The sequence below is a fragment of the Acomys minous genome (assembly GCF_964271855.1).
Source record: "Acomys minous genome assembly, chromosome: 11".
Taxonomy (NCBI): domain Eukaryota; kingdom Metazoa; phylum Chordata; class Mammalia; order Rodentia; family Muridae; genus Acomys; species Acomys minous.
In genome coordinates, this window is record NC_140492.1 from 46,245,587 (window position 1) to 46,268,815 (window position 23,229).

At 39.7% G+C, this 23,229-nt stretch overlaps 1 protein-coding gene across 4 annotated transcripts in view; it reads left to right on the forward strand.

Annotated features, from left to right (window-relative positions):
* Nucleotides 1-23,229, forward strand: part of NECTIN3 (nectin cell adhesion molecule 3) — a 110,179-nt gene that overhangs the window by 12,151 nt on the left and 74,799 nt on the right. The window contains exon 1 of one of the 4 annotated variants that reach the window (XM_084801575.1): nt 14,987-15,005. The exons of the other annotated variants lie outside the window; for them this stretch is intronic. Within the exon in view, the coding sequence (XP_084657701.1) occupies nt 15,002-15,005 (4 nt within the window). The 5' untranslated portion in view covers nt 14,987-15,001. Of the gene's footprint in view, nt 1-14,986; nt 15,006-23,229 lie in introns of those variants that run through there. 4 annotated transcript variants of the gene reach the window in all.

Genomic DNA, 23,229 nt, shown 5'->3' on the forward strand with positions numbered 1-23,229 from the left:
TTCATTCACAAAATTGCTGTGAAAATTAAGTTGTTGATCTGCAATAAAACCAGTGTAAAGTGTTGCGCAACAGGACCTGGTGGTGCAGGTCTGCAATCCCAGCTACTCAATGGGCTGAGACCAGGAGGCTTTCTGTTGCAAGTTCAAGACCACCAGCCTAGCAGCATAGTGAGACCTTGCTTCAAAGTAAAAAGTAAAAAGAGGTGTGCTCATATATCTTAGTGGTACAGCACATGATTAGATGCATTCTGCCTTGGCTTCTTCAGAACTGTAAAAACAAAAGTTAAGTTTATAGGACGTTTTAAAAACTCTTGGTGAAGACTTGTAGAGGTGGAATTTAACATTTTCAGTTGAATTGTGAAGGAAATATTGATATTTCCTTTATGGGGGAATCTAATGAAGTAGAAGATAGTAAGTTGACAAGACCACAGGAGTGAGGATTCCAGAAGGAACTACTATTTCCATGGCATTCAAACATGAGCTGTATGGAGGCAAGTGATTATTCTTCTTGGCTCGGATTAGACTGGTAAAGAGTCTGTGGTAGACTGGTGGGAGCTGTGGTGGTTTGAATGAGAAGTGTTCCCCATAGGCTTATGTATTTGTACACTTAGTCTTCAGTACATGTTGTTTGGGGAAGTTATGGCAACTCTGGGAGTTGGAGCCTTGCTGGAGAAAATGCATCACTTTGTGCTCCTTCTCTTTGCTTTCTGTGTATGGGTAGGAATGTCAACAGCCAGCTCCCTGCTCCTGCTTCCACACTATTCCTTCCCCACTGTTACGGACTCTCTTCCCCTGGAACCATAAGCTCAAATAAATTTGTTTTCTTTCTTAAGGTGCTTTTAGTCAGAATGAGTTTTAACAGCAACAAAAAGAAACTAGTAAGGAAACAGGTGGCAGAGAAAGTGAAGTGTTGTTGTGAAGAACCTGGGGACATTGTGTTTTGAAGGAGCACGGAGAGCTTTGGAAGTTTGGACTAGCAGAGCTGGTGAATGCTGTAAACAGAGCTCAACAAGGCATTGTTACAGGAACCTGCAAGACAGCAGTGCTGGGAGTAATGTGGACAAGGAGACCTGGCTTCTGAGATTTCAAAGGGAGGAAAGAGAGTTAGCAGTTGGTCTACAATCCATTTGTGTGATGTTTTTGCAAATAATCTCTCTGCCCTTGTCCTGCGAAGTTGCCTGAAGCTAAATTAAAAAGTAACACATTAATTTCTTTGGCATAGAAGATTTGATGGTAGTTGATGTTTGATGTTGACTCTGTGGCATAGTTATTACTGAATTCTCTTGGGCAAGTCTACATTTATAAAAGCAAGTAGGGCAAAAACAAAGGGTGGTTTGAAGAAGAAAGGAAGGCTAGGAAAAACTGCTGTAAATGTGGTCCAGGTGGCGCAGGGTCTACCCAAGCTGGCAATAGAATTAAACTTGGTAGTGTAATCCACATCTTGCTGTTTTTGGAAATAATAAAGGCGAAAGACAGAGGGTAGTGCGTTTTTTCTCTGCTGTTTCAGAGAGCCATTGAGTCCAAGACATGTATGACAGGATTGATGATCTCAAGAGAAGGTCCTATGAATCTATGAAGGTGAAGCCTGGGTTGTGGTGGAAACCCCAAGATATGGGAGACGCCAGAGCGTGCTGCATCGGCAAGGAGAGTTTTATACAGGAGTAAACTGGCCCAAGAGAAGATGAGTATTGCAGACAGCAGAGCTGGATGGGAGGGAGGGACTATCTAGATGGGCTTTTCGATTCAGAAGCTCCAAATACTGAACATGGAGTTACAGAGATTTAATGTTTGCCCTGTTAGGTTTTCAGTCTTGTTTTGGTCCAGTCTTTTCCTGACTGCTTCTATTCTTCCTCTTTTGGAATGTGTATTCTGTGCCATTGTGTGTTGAGTATGTAATTTAGCATTGATTTAATGGGGTCACGGTAAGAGACTGCCTTAAGGCTCAGAAGAGACTTGGGCTTTTGAATATTACTGAGACTTAAGGGTTTTGGGAACTTTTGAAGTTGGACTAAATGCATTGGTGTTATGATATGGCCATGGGGGCAGGGGCAGGATGTGGTGGTTTGTTTTTGTTTTTTTTTTTAATGAGAAATGCATCCCACCCTGATTCATGTATTTGAGTAATTGGTCCCAAGTTAGTTTGAGGAGGCCAAGGGACATTTAGGAGCTGGATCCTTGCTGAAGGATGTAAGTCACGTGATGGGCTTTGAGGGTTTGTTTACTCCCTTCACTTCCTGTTTCTTCTCTCTGCTTCCTGTGTGTGAATGGAAATGTGATCAACTAGTTTCCTCCTGCTGCCATTTCATGCTTCCCTGGAATGGTGGTGTTTCTGGAACTGTAAGCCTGTTCTGCCCTATAGACCATTTATCACAGCAATGGAAAAACAACAAATACAGAGGCTTTTGAAGGAAGCTAGCTATAGACTCACTTGTGATTGAGCGTACATTAGTAGGCTCTAGTACTGCCACCTCAGGGCTACTAGAGGCAAAAGTGGTCCTTGGGAAGACAGGATCCCAAGGTAAATGGCAACATGTTAGAAGGACTGGAAGGCAGGAGTGCGTCTGTGCAGCAGAAGTACTTGGATAGAGTTATGACTCATGAAGGAGAGTTTGTCCTCTAAATGACTAGGAAAGGTAGTGAGAACACTGATGAATCAATTCATTAATTACGGTGCCTATAGGGTATATTCTTTGGATGTACTTGGAAATGATGTGTGGGATGTAGGATGTGACATTGGGAATTGTTAGGACTAGGATTTGAAGCTATTTGAGACATTATAGGGCGCAGTGGAAGAAGAGAGGGATTGAGAGGAAACCCAGGGAAGGGGAGCTGCATATTCTGTTATGTGGGCTTATTTGGATTAGATAAACTGTCAGGAAGAGGGAAGGGTAATCTGGAGGAGCTGATGCCACCCTTACTAGTCCCCAGACAAGACAGCAGGGCAGTGCCCCTGTGTTGTTAAAGGGTGTGGCGAAAACCACTCCAGAGATGAGTTTCAGGGAAGCATCTGCTTTGTTACATACGTGCAACCATTTCCACATAGTGGAAGCCTACGGACTATGAACGGTTAGCACATTACCTCAGACTGGATAGTGAACACTAATACCACTGGTTGTAAGAGGAGGATACATGTCAAAGGAGACACGGAGAGTGCAGACTTGTCCACAGACCAGCTACTGGTTACTCACACTGTGTCAGAAGTCAGGGTTCTGACTTCAGGAGCATGGCGTGCCATTCCTCTTAATTTAGAAGTGACTGTGCCAAGTAAACCGCCATCCAGGTCATGCCTGCATTTTCTCCTACAGCTGGTAGAATGCTTGCTTAACATACATGGGTCCTGGGTCAGATTGCCAGCATCACACAAAACACATGTTGTGACTTACACTTGTAATCCCAACATTTGGGCAGGTGGAGTCAGGAGGATCAGAAGCTCAGGGCCGTTCTTTGAGGCCAGTCTGGAATACTTGAGACCCTGACTTGATGGGACAGAGAGAAGAAAGAGAATAAAAAGCTTTTTAAATAAGTCAGCAAGTAGATTTACTAGTTAGGAGAAAAGCATTGAAGCATCGAAGACTCAATTTTATTATATTAGATGATGTGTATGTGCCTGTGCATGTGCGTGTGTATACCTATGGAGTGCAATAAGAGGGCCCCAGATCCCCCTGAATATCCTGGAGCAGGAGTTACAGGTGGTTGTAAGCTGCTCTGTGTGAGTGCTAGGAGCCAAACTCAGGACCTTTCTAGGAGCAGCTAGTACTCTTTTTAAAAATTATTCTTTATTTTTAATATATTTTATTAATTTATTCATATTACATCAAATTTTTATCCCATCCCTTGTATCCTCCCATTCCTCCCTCCCTCCCATTTTTCCCTTACTCCCCTCGCCTATGTCTGTGACTGAGGGGGACCTCCTCCCCCTGTATATGCTCATAGGGTATCAAGTCTCTTCTTGGTTGCCTGCTATCCTTCCTCTTGAGTGCCACCAGGCCTCCCCATCCAGGGGATGTGGTCACATATGGGGCACCAGAGTTCGTGTGAAAGTCAGACCCCACTCTCCACTCAACTGCGGAGAACGTCCTGTCCATTGGCTAGATACGGGTACCCACTTGGTGCTCTTAACCTTAGAGCCATCTCTCTAAGCACCAGGACTCAATAATTTTCACACAGATGGTTGGGGGAAAATGTCATATCCCAATGACTTACCCAGTGAGGGTCTAGTGAATATGTAGGGCGGTGTCCACTCTTAGGAAAAATAAAATTGAGAGTAAAGAATGACTTCGTTAGGAACTGAGTAGATTTGTCCTCCCCTCATTTGTGTGCTGACCTCTGATCTCCACTATGATAGTGTTAGATAGTGAGTCCTTCAGATGATTGGGTTTGGGTAGGTCAGAAGAGCAGTACAGCAAGAGAATGATTATCTGCAAGACGGGACGATCTGTTGGCAGGAACTGAACAATGCTGGCACCCTTTCCTCAGACTTTCAGTCCTCCAGAGCTTAAGGTAATAACCGTGTGTAAGCCACCCAGCCTGGTATTATGGCAGCCCAAGCTACGACATGGAGATTGACAGTTCTTAGTTAACAAGTGCCAGGAATTTGACTCTAGCTAAAGTAGATGACTGAGGCTATTGAGTGGTGCAGACATGGAAAGGAAGGGCTGAAGCAAGCTGCTTGGGCGTGTAGGACAGGCAGATATCACTGAGGAGGCAATCTGCCCTGGATTTTACTTGCTGCTTCTTAAAAACACTGGATAGTTTTAGCTTTGCCTCTGACACTGACTTCGGTGAAATTGGGTATTAGATTTTGTGGCATAGGCCTGTAAAACCATACTTGGGAGGCTAAGGCAGGAGGGTCATACATTTCAAGGGCTTCTAGGGTGACCTAGATGCTTAAAAAAAAGTCCAAACAAGTCTAGAGATAGTGCTTAATAGTAGAGTACTTGGATAGCATACACAGGCCATAGGTATAGTTGCTAGTTCTATCAAAGCCCTGCTTCTCAGATCTTGATTTTTTTGCTGTACCTCAGGAAAATACATTGGATAGACAATGAAAAAAAAAAGTATTTTCTTGCCCACTTAAATGTAGGGGAAAGGTCAAAGGGGTGTGCAGTGGCTATAACAAGGTGTAGGAACAGAAAGCATAGGAGAGGCTCGTCTTTAAGGGAGCCTTAGGAGTGAAAGAACCTTCTAAGTGGAGGGAAATAAAATCATAGGGGGAGAAGAAAGTTAGAGTGAAGATTTGATATTTGATATTAGTGATATATTTTGAGGATAAATCAGTATGAATGATAGCTGGAGGGAAATGGAGTAAAACATAGTGAAGAATAAATTATGAATTAGCTTTGAAGTCATGAGTTGACAGAAAGACTAGTTCAATATAAATGATGGTGTGGTGGTAGTAATCTTATGTTGGTAGATTCAGATACTGAGAACTGAGTCTCCCAGAGATTATTTTAGGTACCATGAAAAAAACATTAGCCAGCTAATAAGGAATAAAATAAGTTCATGGGTTATTTATTACTATATTTATTGAAGGTAATAAGATTCAGTGCCCAAATACTGCATTCCTTTTGAGTATCATGTAATGGGATGCCTGACAGTTTAGGACAAGAATGACATAAGGAAAGTAATATTTGGCTGTTTGGGAAGAGAGAACTTATTTAAGGAAAGTGATAGGATTTATCATAAAAAGTATGTTCTAGCTTAGATTTAGAATAGGAGTGATAAAAATGGGTGGGAAAGGTTTAAAAATAAGAGATTATTAGAAGAAAAAATAGTAAATCTTGAAGATCCCAGGATAAGAAAAATGCAGGGAAATGAGTAGATTGTGGTTTTAGTAGTGGATAAATTAACATAGTATATAATACTTGCTGAATGGGAGGCTGAGGTAAGAATCAGAAATCATGGCTTCCTATGGGTACCACGTAAACACCACAAACCAAGTTACTTAAACCACAGTCATGCATTCTAGAATATTAAGTCAGAAGCCGTGTTCTTAGACAAAAGAACCTTTCTTTTCAAACTAGTTCTGTGGCTTTGTTGGTTGTGGCTACGTCGCTGGAGTCACTCTGTGCCTGTGTCATAGGATGCGTGGACAGCAGTCTTATGTACTACAGGAGCACTCTGTTTCAGCATGACCACATTTTAAGTCACATGCGAATTACATGTGCAGATATCCTATTTCCAAATAAGCTTATGTTTACAGGTCTTTGGCACAGCTTTTTCTGTGACACACTTGAATTCATGACAAAAGTGTGATTTTTGTTTTGGTATGAACTAAGAATTGGGGCATTGTTTCAGATCAGAATGCCAGGCGAGCACAGCATTTTGAAGATGCTAAGTGTAGCTGTCTTGAACAAAATTTCAGACAGGTGAATCAAGTGTTAAAACTTACATATGTAAGTGTGCTGTTGAATGGACTGTAATAGTTAATATATCCGTGAAACCACAACTCTGGCCAAGAAATAGAGCATTAGCAACTAACTCTCCCTTTCAGCTTAAAGTCTCCACAAAACAACAACAAAACAATGAAACAACCCCCCCCCCCCAAACCCACAATTCTGTCTGTTAACACTAAGTTTTGCATCTAAATTTGCAAAATACTTCTTTGCTGATACTAGTGGGCTGAAACACATTATTATTTGTAGCAACTTTGAAAACCACTATATAGTGTTTTGTCCTGTCTATTGAAAAACTCATTAGGGCTCTAACGTTACTTTGAGCTGTTTTCACTTTGGCAGCTTTTGTGAATAGTGCTGGTCTGAACATCCATGTCACCTGTCTTGGTATAAATTCTGGACACACATAAGCATTTGCTTTGAAAAGGCTTGTAATAGTCTTGCCAGTAGACTTGAGCCTTTCCCTCTATAATAGCAGACTTTTCTTTTAGTTATTCTAACTACTAAGTAATATTTAACCATTAATTCAATTTGCATAGCTCGAATTGCTGGAGTCTCAGGATTGTGGACCATGTGAATACTTGTTTTGTGAAATATGTGTTCATTTATCTGTTTTTTATATTGTGTTGTCTTATCTTCATTTAGATTTTGTAGGAGTCTTTTACCTGTTCTGTTTGAACTCTCTCTTAGCTTTATGTTTTCCAAATATGTTCTGTGCTTTTCACTTACTAAAGTGTTTGTGAGTGGAAGTACTTTAATGTTTGTTCAGGTCATCAAAACCAATGTTTTTCTGTGATACACTGTCATGAAAGATTTGCTTTCAGTAAGATATATGTGGAATTTACTTCTGTGATGATATGTACTAGATTCCATATTGTGTTTTCTGTTGGCTAGTCACTGTCACTGTTGCTTTGTGTGTATGATCAGCCTAGTTGCTCTGCATAAGTTTCTTACTTTACTTTATTAGACAAACAGTTGTAATATTTTATTATCTATCTATATATATACACACACATGTATATGGAGTTAAACTTAGTAGACTTTTACATTTGTGAATATTTTACCCATAAACATACTTTTAAAAAACCACTTTTGTGAATTTATGAAGAGCAAAGTTGAAGTTGAACAGTTTAAGATTTTCCTATTACTTGTTCCCATTGTGTCTTTAGTTACTTTTTGCCTGTAGGCGCTCTAAAGAGTTCCTTGATGATTTTTTTACTTTTTAGTTGTTTTTGTTTTTCATTTTCGATACATTTTCCCATTCCCTTTCCTCTCTCCAAGCCTTCCCATGTACTTTTCTCCTCAAATTCATGGCTTCTTTTTAATTTTTGTTACACACACACACGTTCCTAAATACATACTATAATAAATACAACCTGTTTGGCCTGTATGATATTATTTGTATGCATGCTTTTAGGCCCCAGGGAAGCACACCAATTGATGCTTTCTTTCTTAAAAGGTGTGTTAGAAGGGGTTTCAGGAATTCTTTGGGACTTTCATTTCATTTCATAGGTTGTGATTGATTACAGCAAAACAGTACAAGCATTCTTAGCAAAGGGTCATAAGGTAGCCTGGGGAAAAACGGGCACAGGCTTCCACAGCTCTTTCCCCTAGTCCCACAGGACGCACATACTGCTCCCAGGAAAGGCTGTGATGGCAAATGTAAAATGCTGGTAACCACTGAAGCGGGTGTGAGACAGAGCACAGGAGTGGATCCTTTTGTGCTTCCTGGCTTAATGGATGCCCACATTCCAGGTTCAGAAGGAAAGCATGGTGGTGCACTATAGAATCCAGCTAGTTTTACCTGAACCTCAAATAAATTTACTAAATATTCCTGGTGCTTAGTGAGTACTTGTTCTTGTGTTTGAGTGTTTTCTTTTAAAATGTGCTGAGGCTTTTAAGTGGTAAGATAGACTTCTGTACCCAGGGTGGCACTAGTAATAATTTAGAGAACCTGTGTATTGTTGAGTACCATTTAGTGTGCCTCAAAGTTGTCTTCATATTTCCATCCTCTTACTTGGCTACACTTAAAAGTTTTTATCTATATTTTTTATGTACAAAGTGTGTGTTTGCATGTCTCTGTGTGTGTGCCTGTGTGCTCTTGTGCATGTGTGTACTCACTACAGCAGGCATGTGCAGTGGCCAGAAGATTTGTGGAGTTGGTTCTCTCCACTGTGTGGCCTCTGAAGGTACAGCTCAGGCAGGCCATTGGGCTTGGTGGCAGGTGCCATTGCCCATCAGGACTCTTCTTGCTGGCCCTTATGCATAGTTTTATCCCTCAGTGCTGTATCTGAAAAGTACGCCACCGAATGGTGAGCTCTGTGCATGTCTTTAGACATTCCCTTCTTAACACTTAGTGAGGGTCCTAGGTTATCCAGTCATGCTAACTTGCATATAAAGATTTGTATTTAATCATTACAGAAACTTGATGTGAAACTCAATAGTTGATTAGTGTTTCTGCTATGAAAATTGCCTATTTATACAATCCTGCTTCCTTTTACCTGTGTTACATTTTAGGATCAGAAGTACAGGACTAAAATTAAGTCAGAAGTGAATTCCTAAGTGTGGTTGGAGAATAATGCATTTGGTTGAAAATTTGCATTCTGTTTTATAATTACAATCACTAAAATCTTATGGGATACTCATTTTGTTATGAGTACAACTTCAAATTTTTAACTAATTTAATTACTTAAAAATATAACGGAGCTGGGACACACCGGCAGTCCCAGCACTTGATTGGCAGAGGCAGGAGTATCTCTCTCTGTGAGTTCAAGGCCAGCCTGGTCTACAAAGTAAGTCCAGGGCAATACAGAGAACTATGACAAAATACCTTGACAAGCACTGTAAGGAAGAAAAGGTTTACTTTGGCTCCCAGCCTTAGGTACACGGGGAAGTCGAGGCAGCAGGGCCTCAAGGAAGCTCTTCACATTGTAGAGGCAGGAAGCAGAGATAAAGCTGTTCTCAGTTAATGGAAGAGTAGTCCGTCCAGTGGAATACCACTGACATTCAGGGTGGGTCTTCAGTTAACCTAACCTCGATGATTCCTCATAGACAGGCCCATAGGCTTGTTTCCATGGTGATTCTACAGCCTGTCAAATTAACCATCTTGGAAATCAAAAGGGTAGAGTCTTGGTAATTACACATTTGTCTGGTGGAAGTAATGCTGACTTGTGAGCCACAACCTTTCTCTGCCTTTGAGTTTTGAAAGTCATCAAAGCTTGGGGAGACTGGATAAGTAATCCAGTTTATCTTCCTGCAAAAATTTCAAAGTTTTCTCATATATACTTTGTACAACATGATGAGCATGGGAGCTGTTTCCTGGCTGCATTTTTGTTATGAACTGGCTATATGGAAAGAACACCTTACTACACTGTAGAATAAGTTAGATCACATACCCTGGAAAATTTTCTTTTTGATATTAGTAATTTGCTTTTTAGAAACTGAATTTTATTTAGGCATATCATGAACTGTTCCAAATTTTGTGACAGATCAAATATGTGTTCAAAAGCATAAAGTGAAATAATTTAAGAGGTTCTAAATACATTTGGTAATTGCTTTTCCATTTTCCAGTTAGCATTAATGAAGTGGAAGCCTTAAGTGTTAGCTCATAACTAAAGATATTTAAACTCTGAAGGGTTTATAATTTGGGAATGATAAAGTTAATATCTAGGCTTTATACTTTTGTTTTGCTAAATTTAACATAGGAAGAAATTGATTGCATTATTTCATACACAAAAGTCATTGTACTGTATTCTTCCTATTTTTTCTATTATTGTTAATTAAATTTGTTCTTTGTCAGTTACACACACACACACACACACACACACACACACACACACACACACACACAGCAGTAGCATTGCTCTCATTCTCCTACCCTTCCTTTTATCCCTCTCCTATCAAACCCATTCTAGTCTCTTTCTAAGATACATGTCTTTAGCCGGGCATGGTGGCGCACATCTTTAATCCCAGCACTTGGGAGGCAGAGGCAGACAGATCGCTGTGAGTTCTAGGCCAGCCTGGCCTACAAAGCGGTCTAAGACAGCCAAGGTTACACAGAGAAACCCTGTCTTTAAAAAAAAAAAAAAAAAAAAAAAAAATATATATATATATATATATATATATATAAAGATACATGTCCTTCTGTTTTGTTTCGTTTTGTTTTTTTGAGACGGTTTCTCTGAGTAGCTGGCCTCCAACTCTCAGCGATCCACCTGCCTCAGCCTCCCTGAGTGCTGGGACTAAAGGCAGCCACCACCATGCCTGGCTGTCTTTTTGTTTTGTTAACTACTGAGTTTAAGGTCATATGTGTGATCCTGGCCTTGGAACTATTGAAGTAGGTTCCCAGCTGAAGACAAGGACTCTTCTCCCAGAATCTTTGAGTACCACTGTTTCAGCACTGAGGGGTGTAGGGCCTGCTCGTGCTTGACTGTTCACTGTCCTGGGGAGGTAGCTCTTTATTGCTGTTGAGTTCATGGTCACAACGTGTATGACATGCCCAGAAGATGGCATTTTTCGGCCCTTTTCACTCTCCTTTGGGTCTTACAGTTTATCCACCTTCTTTCCAACAACGTTACTTAAATATTTAAGGGAATGGTACAGGTTTTCTGTTTACGGCTGAGCATTCAGCCGCCACATAGTCTGAATGCCTTGAGCAGCCACAAGTTTCTACATTCACTGCATTTTTACTGGAAAGAGGCTTTCTGATTAAGGCTGTTAGTAGCATTTGACTATGGGTATAAATACAAACAGGGACTTTGATGTTATGCCAGTTTAGCTAAACAACAGCTGTAAATTCCCATCGAGGGCCTCTGACTTCCCAGTCATGAGTTTTTGACCAGGTTATATTTCCATGCATGGATTTCCTTCTGTGAGGCAGATGTCATATATGGCCAGAGTTGTAGGCTATTCCCAGTCATGTCACTGCTGCATAAGGAGACTCATCCAGTCAGGGTAGTCGGATTCATAGCCAGCTGTGACCACTGGAGCCTCTTTACCACCACCAGCCTTTAACTTCTTACAACACTGTGATAGCTGTCTAGAAAGCAGGAAGTACTCAATGCCATTCTTGTTTAATTTCTTTCTGTGTGTTGTGTTATAATCAATAGGTTTTATCATCGAGTTCTGGTGGGCAACCAAGGGAAATGCCAACCTACCTACATTGTTTTGAATGCACGTGGTGCCTCCCTGACCCACAGTTGTCATAAAGAGGCACGCCACACTTGGCACTGGAGTTTTTTAATATTAACCCACAGCTCATAGAATCAGCGTTATCGAGCTATGCAGAGTTTCAACTGAGATACTCTTTTGTTAAAATTGTATCTAAATTTTTAAGCTGGATTACAGTGAACATGTAGAATCTGTTTTCTAAGAAGGGAAAGAAATAAGCCATGGGATTGGATGGGTTGGGGAAGGTGGAGAGGATCTGGGAGTTGGAGGAGGGGAAACCAGATCAGAATATGCTGTATGAAGAAAATAATTTTGAATAAAAAAGTGTATCATTTACACAAACTCCTCTAAAACAAAATGTTCATATAAGAATCTAATAAAGCTTTGATATACAAGACCCACATGTAGAAAACTGTAAAATCCTAAAAAAGGCAAAGAACTAAATAAGAGATTTCCTACATTCATGGATAGGAAGACATAATATTGTTAAGATGTTCATTCTTCACAAATGTACATACATGTGCAACGCAGTCCCAGTGAATACTTCAGGTTTTATTACAGATACTGACAAGTGGGTTTCATGCTTATGTAGATGTGTTTTGTTTTGTTTATCTCCATTCTCAATTTGACGATATTCCTGCTAATTCTGAGTTGGATGTTCATCTTTTACTATGGAGTAATATTTTACTGTGTAATATATCACAGTTTGCTTATTTGTTAATGAGCAATGGGATTATTTCCAATTTGGGTCTGTTTGGATTAAGTTGCTGTGTACATTTATGATTAAGCCATAGTGTGTGGGCAGAAGTTATCTGATGCGTCTAGTGTGTTTGTGTCATTTTATAGTCCATCTGCTCTTTCGTGGGCGATTCTATTTGTCCACATTCTCTCCAACATGGAGTTGTGATTCTTTTTAATGTTTTTCACAGTAGTGGTAGTAGAGTCATCATCATATTGTGATCTCAAGTTGTATTTTTCTAATGATGTTAAATATCACTGTGTACTTTTACATTTATTTTTCTTTGGTACCCTTTTCATCTGTACCTATTTAAAAAAGTATTGTCTTTAAAAAATTATAGAATAACTGAGTTTGTGTGTATTTTGGTCCTTATCAATATTATATATATATATATATTACAGATCTCTTAGTCTGTGGCTTGTCCAAGAATGTCTTAAAGAACAGAACTTTATTGGTGATGTTCACTTAATGTTCTTGTGATAACATAGCCAAGAGATTATTGCCTGGCCAAGAACATTTTGTAGTTCCACTTGAATTTTGCAAACAGTTGTTTATTCCTCCTAAAATCCTGGCAGGAATTTAATTGCATTAAGTATACAATCAATTTAGAGAGAAATAATGTCTCACTATCCAGGCTCTGACTCATGAGTAGAGTCCATCCTTTTACTTAGGCCTTTACATTTTTCTTAACATTTATTTTTAGTTTCAGTTGTGCAGTACCTTCACACTTTTGGTCAAATTCATCTCCATTTCTTCATTTGATGCTATCACTGAGTATTTAAAGTGTTTACTTTCTGGCTTTTCATTGTTAGTATGTAGAAATTCAGTTAGTTATGTGTATTATTCTTTAGTCTCCATAAAGAATATGATTGTGTTCGTTAAACAGTTGCTTGTCTTTGTAGATTTTTCAAAATCAGATTTTCTGCATATTGTGTGCCCTGCCCCTCTTTCTATGTGTGTGCATGGATATGTCTGTGTATACATATGTGTGTTTGTGAAGTGGTTTTTCTTTCTCATACAGATAACTTTTATTTTTGACTAATTGTTCTAGTTAGAACCTTCAGAACAGTTTGGCTATAAAGGAAGACTGCCTGACTCAGTTTAGTTTTTCTGGTCTGGTATTGTGGCCTTGAAATCTTTTCCATGTGGCAAATTAAGGCCAGTCACAGTGGTCACTATGTTCATTTCCTCTCACAGGAAGTCTTCGTATCCTCAAAGGATTGGTTCTGTGACAGCTTACCAGGAATCCTCCAAATTATCAGCTGTTCAAGTTTGAGGTGCATCTTTCCATATATTTGACATCATTCTAGATCATTTGTTACCAATATGATACATGCCCATGTGAATCGTTATTATACTGTATTGTTTAGGGAGTGATAGCAGGGAAAATGGCTTGGGCATGTTTTCTACAGACACATCGCATAGTGAGATGGGAAGCAGGAATGCTGAGGAGATCCTGAGAGCTGGACAGGGGAGGATGACCACAGCAGGGTATCCTACACACCCTCGACTCTCATGGACTTAGCCTAGTGCTCAGTGCACAGTAATGTCAAGATTTGCTTTTGGACCTTTAAGGAATCTTTTTTCTCTCTGGATATTTCTATCCACAGATAAACTCTTGGGTACAAAAGGCCTATTATGCTTCACTGTTGACCATGCTCTGAATTGGTGGGTTCATGCAGGAGGGTGAATCCTGCTGCTGCTTTTTGTATCAAGACAAAAGTGTCTGGCTCTATTTTAAAGGCATCTCAACCAATTTTATGTTCATCACAGTTGCTAAAAGAGTAGTTATCCTTCTTCCTGTCCGTGTATTGGCAGCATTTAGAGTACTTAGCACTTATTTTTGGTTGTTACTTAAGTTGGTGTGCAGCATGCTTGGCTCTTCCTTCTCCTCTATGTATTCTTCTGTCATCATTGTGGGACTGTATTCTTTTTCCACACCTTCTATGCCTTAATGAACCACCAATACTGCTATTCATGGCTCTGATATTAGTCTTCATGGCTCACTTCTCTTTGTTGTTACTAATATATAAATGATTTTAAGCAGTCTAATGTCTTCACAAGCCAAGCCTTCAGTCTGTACCTTCAGTCTGTAAATTTGTCCAGAGCAGCATTCTCTTATAGATCTAGACATGCTTTTCCACAGGTCTCTGATTATGAAATAAGCATCTCGAACATAGGTCTAAGACTGTGTTTTGGAACACTGTCTTCTCTTTGCTCTTCAAAGAATTACACTTGCTATGTCTCTTTGATAGATGGACCTTCTGTAGTAATTTTGCCAATTCTGCTTCCATTACACTCTTGCACATCTCATCTGCATTGCTTTTCAGAGTGTAGTTCCAGCCCACCTTCCGTATAACGTGATGAATAACTTCTCTGTGGTTGACGTGTGCTTTGTTTCAAGGGATGACCACTATAAAATATAAGTGCATACTTCCACTAGAAATTCCCCAGCGGTTTCCCATGTCACTCAAGACAAAAGCCAGCTGACCTGGTCCCTGCTCCCTTTGTGGCTTCATCGCCTGTCACTCTTGACTCACTGTGCTCCAGTGAACCTGAGCTGTTTTTATCTGTCACTTTTTAAGGCTTTTCCACAGTGTTAGCTTAAGAAAGCCTCGTGTATCCCCGCTGTGTCACGTGCCCTCAAGCGACTCTTCTTGCCGTGCTTCATTTTCCTCCAAAGTTCGTTCTACTGAACATGTGTATGTATTTGTTATTTCATTCATTTTATTTATGACTTATTACGGTTGATATCTCTCTGCTCTATTAGTGTTCCTACCACCTAGAAATGTGTCAGGTACAAAATACATGTTTCATACATATTAATGAATGAAAATGTTGGTTCTCTCAAGTTTTATATATGACACAAGTTTCTCCTAAGAATATAGAACACAGCCTCAGAGTTCATCTTTTCTATAATGGCATAAGAAAAAAGATTCTTTCATCTTTGAAGAATGTTTGCGTTTGCAGTATATAAATATTTATTTCACTTTACTATTCTAGTATTTGTATGTAAGTAATTGAGGATCTTAGTGAGGAGCCTTTTTTCTTGATTTTGGAGTTGATATATGACATTTTTCATTTTTAAAGACTCTGGGTTACTTATTAAAAATGTGGTTTTTGAGATCTACTGGAGTTGATAAGGTATACAAATTTCAGTAAATCTCTTAAAATTATTGTAAGTCCTCAGAATTCTTTGTAGACTTTATTCTTTAGTGATCTTTAGAGTTATTGAATTTGTACATATACTAAAATAAAACATTTTGGTTTTATAGAACTTTATAAATGTTAACATAGAAAGAAATTAGGACCTGAAATGTGTAAGTTGGTTATAGGTGGGAAGTAAATTGAAATATGATGCAAGATAATATTAAAGAAGACAGAATCAAATTTGCGAAAAGCCCCTTTCCTTCTGGAGGCTGAGGCTCAAGAACAAGGGAACTACAGCCTCATCACACTCATGTGGCACTGCTGGTGCTCCTCGGCATGTGTCCTCTTCACACTCTCACATGGCACTGCGGTGTGCCTCTCAGTGTGTGTCCTCTTCACACTCTCACATGGCACCGCAGTGTGCTCCTCAGTGTGTGTCCTCTTCACACTCTCACGTGGCACTGCAGTGTGCTCCTCAGTGTGTGTCCTCTTCACAGTCTCATGTGGCACTGCAGTGTGCTCCTCAGTGTGTGTCTTCACACTCTCACATGGCACTGCAGTGTGCTCCTCAGTGTGTGTCCTCGTCACACTCTCATGTGGCACTGCGGTGTGCTCCTCTGTGTGTGTCCTCTTCACACTCACGTGACACTGAAATGTGCTCCTCAGTGTGTATCTTCACACACTCACATGGCACTGAAGTGTGCTCCTCAGTGTGTGTCCTCGTCACACTCTCACGTGGCATTGCAGTGTGCTCTTCAGTGTGTGTCTTCACACTCATGTGGCACTGCAGTGTGCGCCTCAGTGTGTATCCTCTTCACACTCTCACGTGGCAACGTACTCCTTGTGCATTTCCAGTTGTTTGTGTTTGAAGAACTGATCCATACGAGTCATGGTGTTTGGCATTTCATTTTCTCTTCAGCAAGTTTCCAGATGCCTTCTGTGTTCTGGCAACACTAACTACTGACTGAAAGTCAAATACACAAGGAGATGCTACAGTTAGTTTTTTGTGGTTGTAGTGCTTTCATGGAACAACAGGTTCTCCCCTGTCTGAGATGATGATACATTCACCTTAGTTCAATAGTGAATGGTACAAAGCTTAACTGTTAAATCACAAAGAGATAAAGAGCAGAAATAGTTTAATTTAGCATAGGTTTCCTGCCAGAAGCAGGTAGGATAAAGATAGTGTGCTTGGTAGGAAAAAATGACTTTTCATTATTCCTTAGACTGTTCATATTCTAAACTTCAGGTAATGGTAAATTTTAAATAATTGAGATATTTCTTAAAAAAGCATGTGCATGTTTCAAAGACTCCTTTGTCCTTTAGTTAAATCTGGCTTCACACAAGAAAGCAGGAACAGAGAGTGTGTCTTCTTCCCCTGTGGCCTGGCAAGGCAGTCTCTTCAGGGGGAAGTGATTTAAAAAAACTGGAAACAGAGTCTATGTCAGACAGAGCCCCCTATCCCATTACTAGAGAACCCATGGGAAGCCTGAGCTGCTCTTTGGCTACATTAGTATAGGGGCCTAAGTCCAGTCCATGCATGGTCCTTGGTTGGTGCTCAAGTCTCAGCAAGCCCCACTGGACCATGGTCCGTTGGCTCTGTTGGTCTTCTTGTGTAATTCCTGTTTCCTCCAGGTCCTTTTCTTCTTACCCCCACTTTTCCACAAGACTCCTGCATATCATCTCGTGTTGGGCTGCATGTCTCAGTATCTGTTTCAAAGTACTGCTTGGTGGAGACTCAGGCGACAACTCTGCTAGGCTCCTGTCTGCAAGTATAGCAGAGTATCATTAATAGAGTCAGGGGTTGGTTCTCTCCCATGGGGTGGGTCTTGGGTTGGACCAGGTATTGATTGGACAGTCCCTCAATCTTGGCTCTATGTGATCTCTTTATCCCTGCACATCCTTGTAGGCATGGTAAATTTTGTGTCAAAGTTTCTATGGGTGTGTTGATGTTTCCCTCCCTCTTCTAGGAATCTTGTCTAGTTAGGGGGAGTCCTCTTCAGTCTCTATGGCCCATACTACTAGAAGCCTCTGATAGAGTCCCCCTCATATCCTCCCAGGAGCCTGCCCTGACTGGTGTCTCCAGCTTGTTACAGAGGTTTTTTGTTTTTTCCCCTCTGTAGGCCTTCTATCCTGCCCCCTCCCCCACTCCCTGCTCTGCCGAGGTCTGAGCTCCAGTCTCATATCTCTTTGTGCTTCCTCTCCTACCTTGTTCCCTCTGTTCCACCACTACCTCTGTCTATTGTATTTCCCCTTCTGGGTGAGATTTAAGCATCCTCCCTTGGCTCCTCCTCCTTGGTATTCTTTGGGTCTGTGCATTGTAGTATGTTAATCATGTACATTATGGCTAAAATCCACTTATAAATGAGTATATACCATGTGTGTCTTTCAGAATCTGGGGTATCACACTCAGGATGATCATTTCTAGTTGCATCCTTTTGCCAGCAGATTTCATAATTTCTATGTTTTTAATAGCTGAGTAATAGCTGTGTAAATGTACCACGTTTTTTTTTTAATCCATTCTTTGGTTGAGGCACATCTAAATTGTTTTCAGGTCTTTCTATTACAAATAAAGCTGCTATGAACATAGTTGAGCCAAGTGTCCTTGTGGTATGGTAGAACATCCACCAGAGAACTCCTACAACTGATAAACACCTTCAGCAAAGTGGCTGGACACAAGATTAATTTAAAAAAGCAAACAAACTGGTAGCCCCTTCTGTATACAAAGGCCAAGAAATTAGGGAAACAACACTCTTCACAATAGCCACATAATATAAAATATCTTGGTATAACTCTAACCAAGCAAGTGAAAGACATGTATGACAAGAATTTGAAGTCTCTGAAGAAACAAATTGAAAAACAATATCAAAAGATGGAAAGATCTCCCACACTCATGGTTTGATAGGATTAACATAGTGAAAATAGCCATTTTACCAAAAGCAATTTACAAATTCATTACAATCCCTACCAAAATACCAACACAATTTTTTACAGCCCTTGAAAGAACAATTTAAACTTCATATGAAAAAACAAAAAACCTAGAACAGCTAAAACAATTATGAACACTACCTGAGCTTCTGGAGGCATCTTGCTCTCTGGCTGCAGGCTATACTACAGAGTAGTAGTAATAAAAACTGTATGGTACTAGCATAGAAATAGACTGGTTGATCAATGGAATTGAATCAAATACCCAGAAGATTTTGACAAAGGAGCCAAAACCATACAATGGAAAGAAAAGAAAAGAAAAAAAGGACAACATCTTGATTAAATGATGCTGATCTAACTGGATATCTACATGTAGAAGATTAAACTGGGAAGAGCCTTGAACTTCTTGGCACAAGAGACAACTTCCTGAACAGAACACAAACACCTCAGGCTCTAAGATCAACAATAAATGGGACTTCATGAAACTGAAAAGCTTCTATAAGGCAAAGGACACTGTCATTAGGACAAAATAGCAGTCCCCAGATTGGGAAAAGATCTTCACTAATTCTACATCTGACAGAGCTGATATCCAAAATATATAAAGAACTCAAGAAATTAAACACTAACAAACCAAATAACCCAATTAAAAAATGGGGCGTGGCACTAAGCAGAATTCCTAACAGAGGAATCTCGACTGTCTGAGAAGCACTTAAAGAAATGCTCAATGTCATCAGTCATCTGCGATTCCGTCTTATACCAGTGAAAATGGTTAAAACCAAAATCTCAAGTGACAGCACATGCTGGTGAAGATGTGGAGAAAGGGGAGCATTCCTCCACCTCTGGTGGGAGTGCAAACTTTTACAACCACTCTGTAAATCAATCTGGCACTTTTCTCAGAAACTTGAATAGACTACTCCTGGATATATACCTAAAAGATGCTCTACCATACTGTAAATATTCTTATAGTAATGGTGACCCATCACATTCTAGTTCTTGTGGTCCATGAGCCTGCCAAGTTTATTCTGATACTATTTGTGTTGGTTAGCTTCGGCTGCTGTAACAAATAGGATGACCATATAGATTAAACAGCATAGGTATTCTTTTTCACAGATGAGAGGCAGGGATGTCCCAAGATACAAGTGCCAGAACACTGTTGTTTTTGTAAGTTGTCAGATTTATAAACTCATCATTTTTATTTGTGGATTTATTGGATATTAAATCATAACTTTTTCCACAGTAAATTTATACAAATTGCATTGATCATAACACATAGTTATGATTTATATGCTGTGTGTTTTGTTATGTTAGCAATGAGATTATTTCTTCTCCTACCCTGATGCTTTGCTTTCTTGATTTTTTTTTTTCAGGTAATAATGTTATTCAGATAGTAACTCTACTTTTTTTTTTTTTTTAATATTTGTCTTCAGTTTCCTGTTTCTCAACTTATTGCACTGGTTTAAAGTCACAGTTTCTGTTGCACAGTAACACTGATGGCAGAGTATCCTCAAGGACTTTACTTTTATTATTATTATTATTTCAGTATGATTGCAACTGTTTTGCAAAGTATGTTATTATTGGGATGCCTTGTTTTCTCAGATTTTAGCTTTTTCTTTGACAAAAGGCATGTAGTGTTCATCTTACTATATTTTTTTGGTATGAAATGAGAGAATTATGTCAGCTTTCATTACTTTCTTTGAATAATTCAACTTGGTATCACATTTTTATGTATAAAATATAGAGCTTCATGTAGCTTAAATGTAGAGGTGGTTTTTATGTCATAATGGGTGCATTTAATATAAAAGCAACTTTTTATTGAAATAATTTTAATACAATATATTTCCTCTTTTTCAGCTCCTCCCAGATCCTTCCCTCTTTTCCACCCACCAAAATTATTCTCTTTCTCTCATTAGGATGCAAAGAGGCATCGAAAAGCAAATAATAACAAAATACTATTAAATAAAAACAAACCAGAATAGGATGAACCACACAAATCAAAAGAAAAAGACAAAAAGCTCTGGAAACACATACAGACAACACTGACACAGGCTTGTACACATAGAAATTCCATAAAAACAGAAAACTGGAAACCATAATACATATTTAAAAAAAACCGGTAAAGAAAAGTAAAAAATTACTAACTAAAACCAAACAATAACAACAACAAAACCTGACAAAGCATTAACAAGATAAAGAACTTTTAAAAATGCCATAATAGCTCATTCTTTATTGCTCCTGTAATAATCATGAGACCTGTTATAAGAGTGCTTTTATTACTTGGATTTGAGTTTTGTACAGGGTGGTAAATATGGATGTCTTTGCATTTTTCTACATGTAGACATCCAGTTAGACCAGCACGATTTGTTGAAGTTGCTCTTTTCCATTGTATGGTTTTGGCTTCATTGTCAAAAATCAAGTGTCTATAGGTGTGTGGGTTTTTTTCTTGGTCTTTGATTCTACTCCATTGCTTCCCCAGTCTGTTTCTTTGCCAGTACCATGACGTTTTTATTACTATTGCTCTTGTGGTATAGTTTGAAGTCAGAGATGGAAATACCTTCCAAAGTTCTATTAGTGTATAGAATTGTTTTAGCTATTCAGTTTTTGTTTGTTTGATTTTTTTTTTCCATATGATGTTTAGAATTGTTCTTTCAAGGTCTGTAAAAAATTGTGTTGGTATTTTGATGGGAATCGAATGGCCTCTGTAGATTTCTTTTGGTAAGATGGCCATTTTTACTATGTTAATCCTACCAGTCTATGAGCATGAGAGATCTTTCCATCATCTGATAACTTCTTCAATGACTTGAGGTTTTTGTCATACAGGTCTTTCACTTGGTTGGTTAGAATTACATCAAGATATTGTATATTTGTGGCTATTGTGAAGGTGTAGTTTCCTTATTTCTTTCTCAGCCCTTTTGTCATTTGTATGTAGGAGAGCTACTGATCTTTCTCTTTTCCTTTTTTTGAGTTAATTTTGTATTTGTCCACTTTGTTGAAGGTGTTTATCAGCTGTAGGAGTTCTCTGATAGACCTTTTGGGGTCACATACGTATTATCATATCATCTGTGTATAGCAATACTTTGGCTTCCTTTCCAATTTGTATCCCTTTGATCTCCTTTAGTTGTCTTATTGCTCTAACTAGGACTTTAAGTACTATATTGAAGAGATACAGAGAGAGAATGGACAGCCTTGTCTTGTCCTGAGTCAGTGGGATTGCTTTCAGTTTCTCTGGGTTTGTGATGGGGCTCTTTTTTTTCTGAGGTGTAGGGGAAGGGGCATGAGGGAAGAGGGAGACAGGGTGGGACCGAAAGCAGAGGAGGGAAAGGGCTATAATTTGAATATAAAGTGAATAAATAAAATTTAAAAGAGGTTGCTCCCCCCCCACCAGTGAGAGATTCTGTTGGAGAAAAGTAACTTTTCACTTGTGAGTGATTATCCATTGCTGATAGCTTCTGGGATATGGATGGAGGCATGCATCTCTTCCCCTCTCAGTATGGGACCCCACTATGCAGACCCAAACCTAGTCAGGCCCTGTGCATGCTGCAACAGTCTTTGTGAGTTCATATGGATTATTGCTGCTGTATGCAGAAGGACTTAGTGTTCTCCATCCCCTCTAGCTCTCAGGGTCTTCCCATTTTCTCTTCCTTAAGCTTCCCTGAGCCTTGGAGGAAAGGAATTGATGGAGACCTGTTTAGGACTGAGTGAGTGTTCCAAGGTCTCTTACTCTGTGCTCTCTGTTGGTAATCTAGTTGTGGCTCTCTGTATTTGTTCCCATCTCTGCAAGAGCAAGCTTCTCTGATGATGGCTGAGCAAGTCTGTGGTGTGTAATTCTAGTAGAATATCCTAAGGAGGCATTTTAGTGCTCTGTTCCATTAGCAGAACAGTTGTGTATGGTTTTAGCATAAGTCCTTGGCCTAGCGAGTGTCAAGTTCTTGGCCATCTGAGCTGATTAGCTGGTTAGTTCCACTAAACAGTTGTCCATCTTACAGGCAGGCCATCATTATAGATCGAAGGATTTGTAGTTGGGTTGGAGTTTACCCTTCTCTTTGGTAGCTTGCAGAGTACCTTGCAGTACCATGAATGTTAGTCCATAGGGGCAAAGACTCAAAGGTAGGCCCAGCTCTGCTTTTGTGTTCAATGAGTTACTGTGTAGCTGTCTTCAGCAACAGAGCCTTACAATCAGTTTATGGATAGGAACCTTGGCAGTAGCTTGGGTTGTTTGGCCAGCAACTCAGTTAGCTGTAACCCATTCCCAGAACTGGAGGCTTTGTTTGGTGATGAGTGATTTACAGTTGGGGCTATGTCTCTCCATTATTTAGTGATTCCACTTAGATCACCTTCAATTATGTATATATTTTAGGAAGCCGTTAGTAGGGGCCTTTCCTGCTACTCATTCTTTCTCCCAAATAATCAACACAGAGACCTATTGGATCGATTCAACAAGCTTTAAGCTCTGTAACTGGGCAGATACTCATCTATTCTAACGTAGTTATGTTCGTCTGACTATCTCTCAGCTATGTGCCCTTGTAGTTGCCACCTCAGCCTTGCCTCGGCCTTCTGCTGTAACTCTCCTCATGCCAAACTCCTAATGGTGCTGCTTTTTCTTCTCATTCGCTCTCTCAGACTGGCAGACCAGAAGCAATGGAAGTCCACCTCTCTCTCCCAGCCATAGGCTGAACACCTTTATTAACCAATCAGAGATAATTGGGCAACAATGTTTATACAACATTGATACAGGAAATTCTTCATAGAAATGATAATGCCCATATCCAGATCTCAGCACAGAAATCAGCGTCTGAATACACAGTGTACAAAACACCCTCTAACATCATACTTTCAGACCACTCCTCAAGTGCCCTT